General features: G+C 35.8%; 1 protein-coding gene across 1 annotated transcript; it reads left to right on the top strand.

Moving 5' to 3' along the window:
* Positions 1-16,275: 16,275 nt before the first annotated feature.
* LOC130976694 (uncharacterized) lies at positions 16,276-16,701 on the top strand. Its single transcript, XM_057901613.1, has one exon. The coding sequence runs from the start codon at positions 16,276-16,278 to the stop codon at positions 16,699-16,701; it is 426 nt and encodes a 141-aa protein (XP_057757596.1).
* The last annotated feature ends 2,128 nt before the right edge of the window (positions 16,702-18,829 follow it).

Raw genomic sequence — 18,829 nt, 5'->3', positions numbered from 1 at the left:
TTTCTCAGTTGCCACATATTTTGTGTGCTCAGTCTCCAATTTTCATAATAACACATATTACGGGTGCATCTAAAATATGTCTCGGCATTATCTAATTACAGTACAGGATCTCAAACGTCGAAATATATTCAATTTTTAACTTATTTCTCAGCATTCAAGATGTGTAAGAATATGTTTTATTATAAATACTTCACATTTTATGTATTTTCGTATATTATATATTTGTTTAATTTAAATAAAAATTCTAAAATATTACGAGTTCTTTCAAATCGTTATAATATAAATGCCATTTTTAAACTATTTTTTTTAAGAAAAAGACAAACATTGATATTGTACTGACAATAAAAATAAAAAAGATATTTTTTATTTTTTAATTTAAAAATATATAAAATTTTAATTAATTAAAAATATAAAGAAATCAAAAAAATTAAAAATACAAAATTATTGTTATTTTTTAAAATATAAAATATTTAAATTTTTTTTAGTTCAAAATATATAAATATAAATAACTTTCTTTAAAAAATTAAATATTTCATATTTTAAAATTAAAAGATATTTTTACGTTTTTAATTAATTAATAATTTATTTATTTTTGAAATAAAAAATAAGAAACTAGTTATTTTCTCAAAAAAATAAAAAATAAAAATACAGAAGGCACATCAAGAGGGTTGCTTTCACCAACGACACACGTACCAAATATAACTATACATTTGCTTTTTTTTATATTTTAAAAAAGAAAAGAAAATAAATGCATGACTATACATTATTAATTTATTATTGATATTTTTACGTCATTCTTTTCAATATATGCTTCCTTGCGTATGCAATAGCTTCTCCCCTTGCGTTTTTCCCAATTATTGGTTCCCTTTTAATCCCGGCAGCCTCTATTTGATCATTGTTTATACAATTTCGCTATCTAATTAACCAACAATTAGCATTGTTTTTTTTTGGAGAGTACACCAATTCAAACTTTTACGAAAAATATTTAAATTTTAATAAAAAATATATAAATTTTTTTATAAAAAATTAAAATTAAATAATAATAATAAACATTTAAAATTATTTTAAAATTTCATTTTAAATTTTTAAAATTATATTAAAAATTTTTAATAAAAAACATCCAAAATATAATAAAATAAAACATCTAAAACTTAACAAAAAACAAAATATCCAAAAAAAATTTAAAATTCTTTAGAGTGAATATCAATTCAAATTTTCACGAGATAGAAACCTCTAAAATCTAATCCAAAAACTAGAAAAAAAAATCTAAAACCAAATAATAACAAACATCTAAAACCATTTTAAAAATTTCAAATATCATTTTAAATATTCATTTTAAAAATTTCAAAATTTATTTTAAAAATTCCTAACAAAAAATATCTGAAACGTAACAAAAAAATCATTTATCCAAAATCTAACAAAAATAAGATATTTAAAATTATTTTAAAAATTCTAAAACCTAACAAAATAAAACATAAAAAAATTAGAAAAAAAAACATTTGAAAACTAAGTAAGAAACATCTAAAACTATTAAAAAATATCCAAAATCCTAAAAAAGAAACATCCAAAACATAAGAAAAATCCAAAATTTAGTAGAAAAAACATTCATAATGTTAGTCAAAAAATATTTTCGATTAAGACGAGCTAATTCAAAGTGTTGAAGAGACAATGAGAAGGGAAGCAGATGTCGAAAAAGGGGCACGTGCAAGTATAAGTTGGGAGTTGCTTGTCATGAACTTGATTTTGAATTTCTTCTTAAATCGAACGGGCTTAATCGAATAGGTATTCGAATAATAAATCGAATAGTTTCTCGAATAAAGGATCAAACGGTTACATAAGTGGAGAAGTTGAAAGCTTTCACCACGTGAGGAATTGATGGGTAACGTTTCATTAGCAAAAGAGTGGGAACGGTTACCAGGGAATGCGCGCGCAAGACAATATTGTGTAATTAATAGTCGATTACAGAGGTAGGCTATAAATATTAGAAAGTTTTAGGAAAAAAAGGTTGGAAATTTACTTCAGAAAACATTCAAACACACTCACATCCCCAACAAATTTCTGAGTCTGCGATCAAGTCTCTTTTTAGTAGGGTTCCTTCCATATTTTTATCTTTTCAATTTACAATTCATGCAAAAACTTTACTTTCCATGTTCAATTTACCTTTCAAGCAATTTTAGTTTCCTTGTCAAATTTACATTTCAGCATCTTTTAATTTCCATGTCGAAAGTCCTTTGATTAACTCGAAGGCATTTTATCGCTTTGTTTAATTTTAATGCAATCTTTTTCGATTCCAGTCAATTTACTTTTCAAAAACTTTATTTTTAATTTATTTTGTTCTTCTACAAATCTTAATTTAATATCTATTTCAAAACTCGTCTAATTCGATACGCTTTGATGCACTTATAGAAAACTGGTACCTGAAAAAGAGGAGTTGATTTCTCTCACAGACCATTAGAATCGAACCACCATCGATTTGTTAAAAATTGACAAAACAAATTGGCATGCCCGGTAGGACAGTTTAAATTGAAGTGTGTCAAAAATTTTATGTATTATTTGGTGTATGCGATTGAGAAGTGAAAAGATCATTCACATGGCTAATGAAGTGTCAAATGTGAATGGTGATTTATCCACCAATGATAGCATATGACGATTGGATTTTTGACGGTTTAGAATTCACAAATGAATTCTCGTTGCAAGTATAGTTTCTAAACCAATCACTAATCCTTTCATACAAAAAGTTGTTTGTCACTAAAACAAACCCCTAAATTTATAAACCAAAGTATTGGACCTCGGGTCGTTCTCCCTAGGATTTACAATAAAGTGTCTTGTTATTGGTTGTGAGTTGTTTTGGGGTTTTTGAGATTTTAGACAAGAAATATAAATGGCAAAGAAAATAAACTAACAACTAATAAAACTCTTGGCAAGATATGAGAACTAGAAGTCCTATCCTAGTTATCCTTCTCAATTATGATGAGAATTGTGTATTGCTCCCACTTAGTTAACCTCTAACCATGGAGGAAAGTCAAGTGGATGAATCAATTTGATTCCTCAAGTCCTAATCAACTCCTAAAGGAAAGAATAGCTTTAGAGGCATTCAAATCAATTAGCAACTTCTAATTATCAATCAACAAAGGAATTAGATAACTCAAGAGTCACTAATTACTCTACCTAGGCCAAGAGGAACAAAACCTACACTAAAATCCAACCAAGCATTTCATCAAACACTTGGAAGGCACAAAAGAAAAGCAAAGCAAATTGACAACAAGAATAGAATCTAACAACATTTATTGAAAGGAATTAACAACAACAATCAAAAGAAACACATTTATTATGAATTACCTTTTATTGAATTGGAAGAAAGTAGAAGGAACAATACTAGATCTACAACAAAATATAAGAACAACATAAAGGAAATTACAATAAAAGAATGGAAGAAGAATGAATGTGACAACAAGAAATTGAGAAGATAGAAGTAGAAGAAGATGAATCTAAATCTAAATCTAAGAACTAAACCTAATCCTAATCCTAATTCTAGAGAGAAGTGAGAGCTTCTCTCTCTAGAAACTAACTCTAACTACTAAACTAAACTAATGATCAAAAATATCTAAAGTATATTGATTTTCCTTCAATACTTGACTTAAATAGCATCAGAAATGAGTTGGATTGGGCCCACAAGGCTCCTAAAACCGCTGGGGACGATTTCATTAAAGTGGGCCACGGACAGAATCGGCGCGCGCGCGCAAAGTGCACGTGCGCGCCCCTGAACGCGAAGCAACATATGGCAAAATTTATATCATTTCGAAGCCCTGGATGTTAGCTTTCCAACCCAACTAGAACCGCATCATTTGGACCTCTGTAGCTCAAGTTATGGTCGTTTAAGTGCAAAGAGGTCGGCTTGACAGCTTTCCGGTTCTTTCATTTCTTCATGAGTTCTCCAACTTTACATGCTTTTTTCTTCATTCCTTTAATCCAATCTTTGCCTCCTAAATCTGAAATCACTTAACAAACATATCAAGGCATCTAATGGAATCAAGGTAAATTATATTTATCTATTTTAAGACCTAAAAAGCATGTTTTCACTCTTAAGCACAATTAAAGGAGAATATACAAAACCATGCTATTTCAATGGATAAATGAGGGTAAAAGGTTATAAAATCCCCTAAAATCAATACAAGATAAACCGTCAAAATGGGGTTTGTCAACCTCCCCACACTTAAACCAAGCATGTCCTCATGCTTAAGCCAAGAGAGAAACAAAGGGTATCAACATTTATTCCATGTAAATGAGCTATATGCAATTATCTAAATGGATGCAACTAAATGCAAAATGGTTTTACCTACTTGATTAAAAATAAATCATTTCTCCAAGTCATACTTGCACAAGTAGGGCCAAGATCATATAACGATTCATGAGTCCTACCAATTCGAATATCAAAATGAAGTTCAAGTAGACTTGCAAGAAGAATGCTCATGAAAGCCGGGAATCAAGGAATTGAGCATCGAACCCTCACCGGAAGTGTTTTCACTCTAGTTGCTCGGTGTTTGGGGTTGATTCACTCAATTCTCCCCTAATCATGCTTTCCGAGATTTGTTTTTCATCTAACAATCAACAATTATTCAATGCACGCATACAATTATCATGAGGTCTTTTCTTTAGGTTGTAATGGGGCTAGGGTTAAGGTAGGATGCATATTTGGTCAAGTGAGCTTGAAGTTTGAATCTTTGATAGGCTTAGACTTCCCACCTAACCTATGACATCCTATATTCTAACCTAACTACCTATTCTTCATTTTTCCACATACTCATGCATTCTCTTTTCATTTCACAACACATATGCATTGACTTTTATTTGAGCTTTACTTTGGGGCATTTTGTCCCCTTTTTATTGTTTTTTTTTTCTTTTTCTTTCTTTTCTATTTTTTTTCTATATTTTTTTTCCATATTATTTTTCTTTTCTTTTTCTTTTGTTTTTTTTTCTCATCATTTTTTTTATATACAAGAGCATCAATGCATAAGGTCTATACATTTGATCAATACACGAGCATGTACCCCAATTCCCAATATTTTCAATAATAATACAAAACTACCCTTTTATTCACCCAATGTCCCAAGGTTCCCACACTTGAATGATACTCACACACACTAGCCTAAGCCAATCAAAGATCCAAATTAAGGACATTTATTGTTTTTCGCTTTAAGGCTTGTAATGTGCTAAAATTAAGAACAAGTGGGTTAATCGTAGGCTCAAATTTGGCTAACAATGGAAGATAAAAGGTAAGGCCATTTGGGTAAGTGAGGTAATGAAATGATGGCCTCAATCATATAAATGCATAAATACAAGGAATAATGGGCATAAAGAATCAAACAAATCAAAGATTACAATCATAGAAAGAGAATAATGCACACAAGAAGGGAAAATAAGTGGTTATAAGATGTAACCACACCATTAGGCTCGAATCTCGCAAGCTTGTGTTCTTAGCTCAAAAACCATGTTCCAAAATGCATTCTTTCAAGCAAGTTCCACAAATTTTCTTTTTCAAATTGGTAGGGTGCCCTAAAACAGTTTCTTGGAAAGAAAATCATCACCCTAACCAAGTAGTCCTAATAAGAAAGAAGTGGTAAAAAAAATATGTACAAATTCTAACTAACATGCAACCTATCATGCAATGTAATAGCTAATCTAACAAAGAAAAATAAAAATTTGGTGTTGAAAAGGAAATTGGTACCCATGGAGATCGGTCGGACGACCTCCCCACACTTGAAGATTGCACCGTCCTCGGTGCATGCAAAGAGGAGCAGGGTGGACGTGTTGCTACAATTGATGAGCTCCTTCAAAAGGTTGTGCAGATGACTTGTTTGTTGCCCCTTTTGAAAGCTTTTCCTTTCTCCCTCCTTGGTGGCCAACCTAAAAGGATAGAAAAGGAAAGGAATATTAGGCCTATGACAAAGATATCAAAGTAAATAGAACATAGGCGGGGGTTAATGCCAAGTAGGAGTATGGTCCTCTACTACATGGTAGCTACAACATGTAGAGGAGGAAACAATAAGAGAAAATGGCATATCAATGATACTTGATGCAAGAGTAAGGTTAAAGCATGGAGAGTATATTGAGCATCAAGATCAAATAAGAATTGATACAAACAAGATTAGTGATACGAATGAAAAGCATTTGATTCTATCCTAACTCAATGATGAAGCGGTACAAGAAAAAAAACAAAGGGTAATGAATTAGGAAGGACTAAAGCACTAATCTTGTGTGTTGACAAATATTACAATTAATGTAACAAGTCATGAAGCACCAAAACAAATGCAAGAAATTCTCAACAATTGAGTGAGAGAGTTCAACACCATTATTAAAATGAGAAATTTAGAAAATAAAATGAGAAAAAATTATAGAAACAAAATTAAAATGCAAAGAATAAAAGTATGCAAATGTAATAGACAAAAGGAAATGGAAGAAGAGAAAAGAAAAAAAATTATTTTTTTATATTTTTTTAATTTTTTCTATATTTTTAATTAATATTTTTTTTCTTAGTATTTTATTTATTTATTTATTTATTTATTTATTATTATATATATCTATATATATTTTTTTATTATTAAAATTTTTTTTTATATTAAAAGAGAAAAGAAAAAAAAATCTTTCAAGAGAGGAAGAAGAAAAAAAATGAGAAAGAAAGAAGAAGAGAAGAGGAAAGAAGGAGATCAGAAAGGAGGAAGGAGAAAAGCAGGGAGCAAATCCGCGCGTGCGCGCACAGCGTGCTTACATGTGGATGAGGTTGGAACAATCCGCGCGCGCGCGCACAGCGCGCTCACGCATGGATGCAGCAGGGACGATCCGCGCGCGCGCGCACAGCGCGCTTACGCGTGGATAAGCTTGTGCTCCCAGCACCATGCTGGCACAACGCGCGCACAACTCTCTGGATTTTGTACCAGAAGTTGCAAAAGTGCAATGTGCGCGCGCGCGCACAGCGTGCTAGCGCGCCGATGGCCGTTTTTTTTTTTTTTGCTAAAAAAAAAACAGAAAAAAAATGCCCAAGAGCTCCCTATAATGTCCAAAACTCTTCTTTATTCAATCAAATATCAAACAATTCACAAAAAATGCAATTTGATTTTAGGATATATTCATCTACTACTAATGAATACAACATACTAACAACCAATCTTTACTAACAAATCAATATGAAATGAAAATCTACCTACAATGGCAACTCAAATCACTTATTAAACAAAATTAAAAGAGAATGGAAAGAGGTTACCATGGTGGGGTGTCTCCCACCTAGCACTTTTAGTTTAAGTCCTTAAGTTGGACATTTTGAGGGGCTCATTGCCATGGTGGCTTATGTTTGTACTCATCCTTGAATCTCCAAGGATCTTTGCTTCTCAATTGGTTGACAGAATTTCCAACCATCTTCACCAAACTTGGGTGAGGTTCTCCCCAAGATATGAGCTCCCAAAATTGGTCTTCATGTTGTGATCCGGGATCCCATATCTTATTTTCACACCCATCTTCTAGTTGATCATCATGATTCAACTTAGGTGGTAGGCATATAGAATTCTCCTTTATGCACCACATTCTCCTTCTAGACCCATACAATTTAGCATTCCTCCAACCATAGTATTTATGCCTTGAGGGTTTAACCTTAATGAGCCTAACATTCTTTTTCCAACCATTACACCACTCCCTCTTACTCTTCACTCCACAAAGAGCTCTAAGTTGACCATCATTTTCAATCAACCCATATTCAAGTGAGAAAGTGAAGCTTAGGGATAGAAATTTTACCGACTTGAATGTTATGTTAGGTGATGGTGGCTTGGGAAGGGGGACCTCCCCACACTTAGCCATTGCGATGTCTACGCTCTTGTGCTCTTCCCTTGTAACTTCCACCTCTTGACAACTTATATCAACCTCAACCTCTTCCTCTTGGTAGCTTCCTTCCAATTTAATATTGTCTTCGTGGCTTACCAAGGGTATGGGAGGTGAGGTATCTTCTTCCTTACCCTCTATGTCAAGCTCAATGGGAGAGGATTCAATTGTGGATAGGAACTCATCAATAATTGAATCCATCTCTTGATCAACCTCTTCAAAGTCTTCAACCATGATGTGCTTTGGAGGTTGCGCACCCTCCTCAACATCAATGTCAAGCTTCTTGGAAGAGTTTTCCATGATGGTACATTCCCATGGACTCTCAACGTCTCCTAAATCTTCAACCACTTCTTCCTTTTCTTCAATAATCATAGGCTCCTCCAATTGCTCTAATACAAAATAGCCTCCCTCATTTTCCACCGGGTTTTCCAATCTCTCCTTCATGCTATGATCTTCAATGGATTCTTCACATGTGGCCACGGAAGCACCTTGAGTGTTCAAAAATTTGTAGGCTAAGGTAGACATTACCTTGGTCAAGTTAGTCATAAACTCTAGGGTGTTCCTTTGCATATCCGCTTGTCCTTGAAGTAGCAATGTGAGAGAGTCATCTATTGGGACTTGGGGTGGATAAGAGGGTTCATTATTTTGGAGAGAGGGTTTATAGTAGGAAGGTGGTTCTTCTTGGTAAGGGTATGGAGATGGTGTGCATTGAGGTGGTTCTTGAGAGTAATTGTGTTGGAATGGTGGTGGTTCCATGTATGGTTCATATGGCTCATAAGGTGGTGGGTATGGTGGATAAGGATTGGGGTCATATGGAGGGTTTTGGTGATAAGAGGCTTGTGAGTATGGTGGAGAGTTATGTTAAGGATATGGTTTATAGGCATATGGTGGTGGTTCTTGAAAGTCACAAGGAGATTCACCATAGCCATTGGATTGGTATGCATCATGGAATGGCTCTTCTTCATAGTGCATTGGTGGGGGTTGTTGCCATGAGGATTGATCATAAGCATATGGTTCCTCCCACCTTTGAGTGTCCCATCCTTGATACACATCTTCATTATAGTCCTCATTTCCTACAACATGTTTATAACCAAACTCATAGCCAAGGTGAGAATTCATGATAGCAAGAGCAAATAAGAAACAAAAACTAATAAGAGATAATGAAACAAAATACTAAGACTAGCAAAGACTAACAAGCAATCAAAAAAATCAAGCTATTCACAATATTCACATATATACAATAACCAATAACGCAACACCATTGCAAATCCCCGGCAACGGCGCCATTTTGACGAATGAATTTTTGCCGGTATAGAATTTATCAAGTGATCAATCGTAGTATAGTCTAAACCGACGCGAAATCCATCATCAAACAAATCTACAATCTATATCCGAGAGTACTAGTCTCCCGAGTCGTTCTCCCTTGGAATTGCCAAAGTGTGCATCTTATTGATTTAATAAGCCTTGTTGGAATTTCTTGGAGGTTTTAGCAAAGTAATGAGAAACAAACAATCAATTATCAAAAGACTTGGCTTAGGGTTGGCATTAGAAATTCTATCCTTATAGTCCATTCAATGTTGACAACAATTAGACTTTGCTTCATTTAGTTATCCCCTAAGTATAGAGGAAAATCAAATGACAACAATCAACTTGAGTCACAAGTCCTAGCTCCACCTCATGGGAATCTAGCTTTAGTGCACTCCAAGCCAACTAGCAATCCCTAATTCCAAATCAACTATTGATATAACTATTCAACTTCTTCCAATGACCAAACCCTATGCCAAGTGTAAAAATTCTACTCCATAGCTAGTGTTGACATTTTATCAAACATGTGATGAGCAAAACAAGAAAGTCATAGTAAAATGAGAAGAAGGTAGAATTGAAAGTATTGCAACACAAGGATCTAACAACAAGTCTCAAAGAGTAACAATGGAAATCAAATCCTCAAAGTATGGATGAAAACCAAAATTACAAAGTTGAATTCTAGATCTATGAGAATTGATCAATTACAACTACTACTTGGAAGTGGAGAGGAAAATCTATGACATGAACAAAGTGGAGTGAGAATTGTAATGGATCTCACCAAAAAGTCATTGAAAATTCAGAAATTGGATGAAGATGAACCCTAGTGAAAAGCTTGGAATCTCCCTCTTCTTCTCCCAAAATGTAACTAACTCTCCTCCAAAAATATCTAATTCTAGAAAAATGAACCAAGTGTCCTTAACCCTTGCTCCTTTGGTCTTCTTAAGCTCTTCCCGCCAAGGCATATCCCCAAAAGTGGGATTCTTAACTACTTCCACGCCTAAGTCACGTGACTTCTAAAAAAAATCATATTCGCGAATCGGCGCGCACGTGCAAGGTACGCGCACGCGCCGTCGAGGCGTCTTGTAAAGTGCGCGGAGGCGTGATGTACGCGTGCGCGTCCATGAAGGTCCTGGCTTAACCGCTACTCAAGCCGGCTCGTGGCTTGGCTCTTAGTCTCGGCTTCACGTTGCTCTATCCGCGTGGACGCGCCAGGTGCGCGCACGCGCCCATGCGGGAATTTCCAAGGCTCAATTCTCATGCTTCTTTCCTTTGCACCCGTCTTCCTTCTCTCTTCCGGTCCATTCCTACTCTATATCCTGAAACCACTTAACACACAAGTCACGGCATCGAATGGCATCAAGAGAAGATTAGAAATGTATCTATTTTAGTGCAAAATAAGCATGTTTTCATTCATAAGGCAAAACTAGGAAAGGAATGCAAACTCTTGTATTTTTCCTATAGAAAGTGTGTGGAATCATTGATAAAACCCCTGAAATCAGCACAAAACAAACCCTCAAAATGAGGTTTGTCAGCATACCAGTAATTGTGCAACAAGCAGATGTGACTTCACGTTCGGAAGGTGCAATTGAAAGTGAAAGCATAGCGGTTACCACTGTGCAAACTGAAAATGTTGGACGTAACATTCGTCCACGTGGTAATTTGCCACTACCTCCAATAACTACCAGTTGGCCTCCTTATGGCCTTCCTCCCGGTTACACTCCACCGGTGGGTAGTTTTGTTCCTTTTGTTCGATTTGAGAGTGTAAATTGAGGGAATAATTCTCAAAACCCACAACAACATTCCGAGTATTATCGTGATTATAATGTGGGCTCTATTTCGAATGCTGCTAATTCTATGGCGGTATATCAACAGCAAGTAGAGTAAAGTCATCATGACTTAGTCAATCTGTTAACTCAGCAAATGACCACAATTCTAAATCCTATGATGGCTGATCACAAATCAAAATTCGAACGTCTTGCTAGACAAGTCGAATGTATTGCTCGAATCGTAGATTATGAGAAAAGTGAAAGGCAAAATAATGGCAGGGGAGATAATAAAGAATTTGAGAATGTGTTTCAAAATGAAAATAATGTTTTAAATAGAGAAAATCCTCATGTAGTTCCTCGTGGTCAAAATACTGATGAATTTATAGCTAGATTACGTGCTAATCATGGCGGTGAACGTTATCAAGTCACCAAGATTGTGAAAGAAGTGCTCAATCGAGTCGGTTTAAATGTTGGTTTTATGAATCAACCTCATTTTGTGTCTGCTTTTCGTCAAGTTGTCCAAATGGCTGAAGTGCCAAGAGGGGTGAAAAATCTGAAGATAATCACAAAATTTGTTGGGAAAGTTGGAGAATCAACCACTGAACATGTTGCTCGATATTTGGTTGAGATTGAAAATTTAGCCAATGATGAGAATTTAAAAATGAAGTTTTTTTCTTCTTCGTTAACAAAGAATGCGTTTACTTGGTTTTCAAATCTTAGACCAAATTTGATAACGTCATGGAATCAGTTGGAAACCTTATTTGAAAGGGAAACCTTATTGTAAATTTCACCAAGAAATCAGTCATTCGACTAACAGTTGTGTTCGTTTCAGGGACCTAATTCAGGAAGCTATAATGGAAAGACGGCTGAAGTTTGATGATGGGAAAAAAGAGATGAAGGTTGATGTTGATCCTTTCGATGTAGATGCTAGCTTCATTGAACCGTGTTTCGGGGTGAACATGGTTGGAATGTCTTATGACTTTGACGTGGCTCTTGATGATTTTGAGTCACAAGTTCAGTCGGTGTATCCCTGAGCGGGAGATGGCTTGCTGGACTTCTAAGTATAGCAAAAGATTAAAGACCGGGACGTGTCTCTTTGTCCACGGTGTAATGTTGTTTTCAATGCTGAAGTTGCAACCATTTTTGAAAAGGAGAGGATGAAAAAGGAATTGGCTTATAGGAAAGAGCAAGCTCAACAAAGACAGCTGATTTAACGTGTAGAGGGTCAGAGTTCTAAGACCCCTCAACAGAATGTGGTTTCACCTTTGAGCCGGTCTCAGGCCATAGGTGTTCAATGGACTCGGAACTATCAGGAGTTCCAGAAGCGGGATGCTCTTTATTGTTGCAACACATAGTGTGGACATTGGGGACCTCCTTGAAACCAATATCCCTACTACCGTGGTCAAGCCAAAGGGTATCCAAGAGGGAAAGGAAGAAAGAACCCTAATCAAAACAAGAAGCCTCAGGCAGATGTAAGCAAGGGGGCAACGCCTTCCGTTCATTCCCGAATTGTCTTTCCTTCTGATGGAGAGACGTGCTCGAAGGGGATTCCATCTCCTGCGAAGATGGAGAAAGGTAAAGCAATAGTTCAGTCTTTGGGGGTCGACAAAGGTAAGGAGGTTGATGTCGATGAAGAGTACTTCGAAGAAGGGGATGATGATATAGTTGGAACGATTTCGATTATTCCAACCGAGTATCTGGGGGAATATGAAGGCAACCCAGAGGAAGATTATGATATGGAAGCCGAAGAAGCTTTTTCCTTCATCCGGTATGAGGATGAAACGTGTTACTTTTTGAGGCCTACTAAGAGGCAGAAATCCCATCTCCGTCCACTCCATATCATCACTACTCTGAGTGGGATCAAAGTGAATAAAGTTCTGATTGATGGGGGAGCGGCAATAAGTCTCCTGCTTGAAAGGATGTTGATGAAGGTGGGGAAACATCTTGATGATTTGGTCCCCACAAATATTGCTGTAACGAACTTCAGTGGGACTTCGACCCCAGCAAAAGGTCTAGTTAATTTGAGTGTAAAAGTTAGGTCCTCCGAACAAAATACTGTGTTCGTGGTATTACCATCAGAAGCAAGCTATAATGCTTTATTGGGGCGAGATTGGATCCATGGTGTGGGGGCTATACCTTCTATTGTGTATCAAAGTGTTCTTCTTTGGACGGAGGATGGCAAGCCTGAAGTCATCAAGGCAGATTCGAATCTTTATGTCAAACAGATCCATGTTGATTTCAGAATGTATAGTCGTAAATTGAAGCCTTTGAATGTTGATAGGACACTGAATTCTTATAATTGTGAAGGTTGTTATTTATCTTCGGAAGGTCTATCGGTGAAGTTGTGCTACCCACAGTTGAATGTAAGCCCGGCTGGTTGGGATTGTCTCTCTTAAAAGGTTTGCTGAAGGATTGCTTTATGGACCAGGTCCAGGATGTTTCAGACTACCTGGTAACTTTATATAATTATTTAAGTAATTCTCTTTCTATAGAAAATAAAAATGGTTCCTCTGATGAAGTGGAACCATGTAGGAATATAAATTCTTCCGGTAGTTGTAATAACTCGATGCCTTCTATTGAGTTTTGTCATGGTTTTAGTTTTTCTTCTTGTAATACAAGTGGTGTTTCAATACAAACTACCGATTTAATAGCAGAGGCACATTCTGCTGAAAATCAAATTGATATTAATCTAGTAAAAGATCTAGTATATTCTATTTCTAATGAATCTGTTGATTTCTCTTTCGATTGCATCTATGATTTAGAACCTTTGGGTTTCAAAAAATATTCAGTAAAAGATGATGATCATTTTAATGGGTTTGAATCTCAAGATCCCTTAAAAGAAATTAATTTAGGGACTCTTGATGATGTTCGAATTATATATATTTGTAAAGATCTTGTCGATCCTTTTCGAACAGAACTTTTCCATCTTTTACATGAATTTAAAGATTGTTTTGCTTGGGATTATCACGAGATGCCTGGTCTCGATCGTTCTCTTGTAGAGCATCGATTAGCATTGAAACCAAATGCTCGACCTATAAAGCAAACCCCTTATCGTTTTGCTCCAGAAATCAATCAAAAGATTAAAGAAGAAATAGAACGTTTGATTAAAGCAAAATTTATTCTAACTGCATGATATGTGGAATGGTTTTCGAATATTGTTCCTGTGATGAAGAAAAATGGAAAGTTAAGAGTATGTATTGATTTTCGAGACTTGAATAATGCTACTCCAAAAGATGAATACTTTATGCCAGTTGCAGACATGTTGATCGATTTTGTAGCAGGAAATGAAATTCTAAGTTTTATGGACGGTTATTCAGGATATAACTAGATCTTCATTGCAGAAGATGATGTGTCCAAAACTGCCTTTCGTTGTCCTGGGGCGTTAGGCACTTATGAATGGGTAGTTATGCCCTTTGGTTTGAAAAATGATGGTGCAACTTATCAACGAGAAATGAATGCTATATTCCATGAGTTTATTGGAAAATTTATAGAGGTATATATCGATGATGTTATGGTCAAATCGATTTCAGTGAGTCAACACATTGATCACTTAAGAAAAGCATTTGTCACCATAAGGAAGAAAGGATTAAAAATGAACCCTTTAAAATGTGCTTTTGGTGTATCGGTTGGAAATTTTCTAGGTTTTATTGTTCATGAGAAAGGAATTGCGATTGATAAAAGCAAGGCTGATGCAATATTAGCGTTGTCTGTGCCTAAATTGAAGAAAGAAGTGCAATCTTTCCTAGGAAAGATGAATTATCTTAGAAGGTTCATTTCGAACCTTTCTGATCGAACTCGAGTGTTTGCACCTTTAGTGAAGTTAAAGAATGATTCACAGTTCAAATGGACAGATGAGCATCAGCTAGCATTCGATTCGATTAAGCCTTATTTATCTAAGGCTCCGAATATGACAAATGTTCGCCCATATGAGCCCTTAAAATTGTACATTGCAGCATCTATAAACACAATTGGGTGTATGTTAGTCCAAAATGATGAGAATGAGCATGAAAGGGCTGTTTATTACCTTAGTCGAGTTCTAACAGATATCAAGACAAGGTACTCCCCAATAGAAAAATTGTGTTTGTCTTTATATTATGCTTGTATGAAATTAAAAGGCTATATGGTTGCTAAATCAATGAAAGTTATAGCACCAACTGATCTCATCAAAATATGTTGAGTTTTCTGATGTTACGGGGACGTTTAGGAAAATGGATGCTAGCTTTGACAGAATTCGATTTACAATATGTCCCGGCCAAGGATGTAAAACGTCAGGTCATTACAGATTTTCTTGTTGATAATTCAAACCATCTGAATGACCAGAGGGCAAATATAATCGATATTGAAGTCGATTATTGGAAGTTATATTTTGATGGATTGAAGCACAAAGATGGTGCAGGAGTAGGAATTCTTATTGTTTCACCAGAAGGAATTCCATCGGAATTTTTATTTGAGTTAAAATATCCTTGCTCGAATAATATGGCGGAGTATGAAGCTTTAATTTTGGACTTCAAAATATTGATCGATAAAGGAGCTCTGGAAGTTCAAATCCTAGGGGATTCTCAGTTAGTCCTAAAGCAGTTATCGAAATAATTTAAATGTAATAATGAGAAGTTACAGAAATATTTAGCAACGGCTTGGAAATTGTTAACTTCTTTTCAAAAATTGTCTTTGGTTCACATCCCAAGGATTCATAATGAAATTGCTAATGAGTCAGGCCAAATTTCTTCGAGATATAGGATTGACCCAGAAACTTTTAAAAAGTTGGCTAGTATCCATCAAATATTAGTACCTACAGATGAAAGGGAAGCTTTATGTATAGGCGAATGGGAAGATAATGGTTGGAGAAAGCCTATTGCTGAGTATTTAAAGAATCCCAGCATCCCAGTTGAAAGAAAAATAAAATTACAGGCGATTAAAGAAGATGAAATGGGTGTTATATCGCAACCATGTGTATTGGCCATCCATGATAAAAGATTATATTGATTATGCAAAATCATGTCAGGAATGTCAAAAACATGGTTTGATACAGCAGATTCCAGCATCTGAATTGCATTCAATAATAAAGCCATGGCCATTTAGAGGTTGGGCTTTAGATTTGATTGGGTTGATTTATCCTCCTTCATCGAAACAACATAAATTTATCTTGGTAGCAATTGATTATTTCACAAAGTGGGCTGAAGCAGTTCCTCTAGTAGAAGTTGGTCAAAATGAAATAATAGACTTTATTGAGGAACATATAATCCATCGATTTGGAATTCCTTAAACATTAAGTACTGATCAAGGGACTATGTTTACTGGTCAGCGAGTTAAAAATTTTGCAGCCTCGAGGAATATCAATATGGTTACCTTAACCCCTTATTATGCACATGCTAATGGGCAAGTAGAGGCAGCCAATAAAATCCTGATAAGTTTGATCAAGAAGCATATTGGAAATAGACCTCGAACGTGGCATGAAACTTTAAGCCAAGTATTATGGGCTTATCGAAATTCACCAAGGGGGTCAACAGATACTTCGCCCTTTAAATTGGTTTATGGCCATGATGCGGTGCTACCACTAGAGATTAATTTGAATACTTTGAGAGTGTCGAAACTGAATGATTTGCCAGTCCATGATTATCGGAATGCAATGTTTGATGAGTTGAATGAATTAGATTCAGAGCAAATTCTGGCACTTGAAAATATGGTTCGACAAAAAGAAAGTGTTGCTCGAAGTTATAATCGTCGAATAAGAGAAAAGTATTTCAGTATAGGTGAGTTGGTTTAAAAATTTATTTTGCCAATGAAAAAGAAATCTCGATTTCTTGGCAAATGGTCCCATACTTGGGAAGGTCCTTTCCAAGTGATAGGATTGTATTCGGAAAATGCATATCGGATCAAAGATATCGAATCGGGAAATATAATTGACTTGATTAATGGAAAATACTTAAAGCAATATTATTGTTTGCTAAATTAAAAGTCAAAGTGCATAAGTCCGAAAGAAAGTGAAACTATTACAGATATTGAAATTTAAGGAGAAGCATGAGGTGCCATAAGATTTGCCAAGTCTGAGCGTAGCTTTGCTTTTTCATGGTCCAGAATTGAAAGTGCCTCGGCATGTTTGAACTTTTCATATTGGACATTGTCAAGTTGTCTCCCACATTCTTCTTGTTTGGTCTCAATAGAAACAATTTCTTGAATGAATTGTTGTTGTTCTTGCTGGGCAGCGGTCAGAGGTATGACTATATCAGCTCTTCTCTTGCGTATTTTAGCAAGTTTTTCATTGATCTGGGCCAATTCTGCTTCGAGTTTTATCTCTTCCTTGTCATAATAGGCTTGAACAGAAATAGCCTGAGAGATTCTCAAATCAAATTTTGCCCGGGAAGTTTTAAGTGGTTGAAGGGCTGCAGTATAGTTTTTTACTTCAGTCTTGATTTTAGCCTCCTCATTTTCAAGTTTTTGAAGCTTGTTTTGGAAAGCTACATTGTTGTTGGCAAGTTGTTTGAATTAGTGGACTATGGCAGAATGTGGAGTAAAAGCCAGAAGTTCAAAGGCAAAATTTAACAATTCAGATAAAAGCTGGTTGAGAATTGCATCATTGATCCATGCAGCAAGTGGATGATCCAAGAGTTTAAGAAGTGACCGAAGTTGTTCTCGAGTGTTAACACTCAACTCGAATGAAAGACTAGATGTTGAAGGTATGGAGAGTACCGGGGCAGGAATAGGCACTTCGTCCTCTTGAATGGCTTGATTTAAGATGGAGATTAACCTAGCCAAAGTAGCGCTTGTAGGTTCAAAAGAAACACCCAAACCTCCAGATCCTTGATCAAGGGGAGTTTGAAATTCAGCTTGTTGAGGTGGACTGGATGCTCTCAAAGGAGAAGGAAAGGTTTCTATGACTCTGGATAGAGGAGAATCGGAAGTAGTGGTCTCAGCAACTCGAGAAAGAGAATCAGAGTCAGGGGCTACTTGATATTCAGCAGAAAGTGCAGCTTGGATGATCGGAGAGGTATATCCAGTGCTCAGAGTTTGTGTTGGTGATTGTTGGGTTTGCTCTATTGTGAGATCAACCACTTGTGTCCTAGTGGGAAGTGGAAAACACGTTGCAGTGGCTGAATAGACTCTATGGCCTAGATTGAATAATGAGATATGGTTTGTCCCTGGTCATGTTGTTGTTGTTGAAGTGGTTGATTCAGCACTGGGGGTGAAGTGATTGATTGAGCGGTAGTAGTGGGATGATATACAAGGTACACGGTTATAAGTTAAGATTTATTCTAGCTCAAATGAAATATATGTAGAAATGATAATGTTACCAGAATAAGTCTTGGCTTTCGAATTAATTGAGGACCCGAATCTGAATCAGCTGTGTCCTTTGATTGAGAGGAAGTAGCAAGGATGTTCCGGATGGATTGCTCGCTTCTATCGGAGCTCTCACTCGATGGTTGCAACCATAACTGATGAAAAGATTGAAATCAAGAGTTGTTAAATAAGTGTGATTGAGAAGTATTTCAGTTTAAAGTGCATGAGTATATTTAGAAATAGTTACCCTTCTAGAAGTTCTGGTGGGAGTTCTTTGACTCTTGTGTTGTGGTTGTTGCAAAGAAGCTGTGTTGTCATCTTTTCTTTTTTGAGATTTTTTGGGAGAACCTTCGACGGCGGGGGCTGTTCGAATGGCATATTGCTGGATTTCCTCTAAAGTACTATTGTACCTAGAGTAGTAAGTAGTCCACCGTTCGAAGCAAGAATTGGTGATGTAGGAGTTGCGATCATAAACGAGAAAAATTGAAACGCTCCCTATGTTGTTGATTTTTTTAGAGGCAGAAATTAAGTTCACCGTGAGAAGTAAGAGTGATGTGGCAAAATGGTTTGTTAATTCGAGGAAGAGGGGTTGGAATGGCCTGTGAGAAATCCAGTTG

This window comes from Arachis stenosperma, chromosome 1 (assembly GCF_014773155.1).
Source record: "Arachis stenosperma cultivar V10309 chromosome 1, arast.V10309.gnm1.PFL2, whole genome shotgun sequence".
In the NCBI taxonomy this organism is placed as follows: domain Eukaryota; kingdom Viridiplantae; phylum Streptophyta; class Magnoliopsida; order Fabales; family Fabaceae; genus Arachis; species Arachis stenosperma.
The sequence above is the reverse complement of the archived record's forward strand: the minus strand, read 5'-3'. Positions and strand labels throughout refer to the sequence as shown.

Coding starts and splice junctions, on each gene's coding strand:
- LOC130976694 (XM_057901613.1), top strand. CDS start 16,276: ATGGTTACCTTAACCCCTTATTATGCACATGCTAATGGGCAAGTAGAG.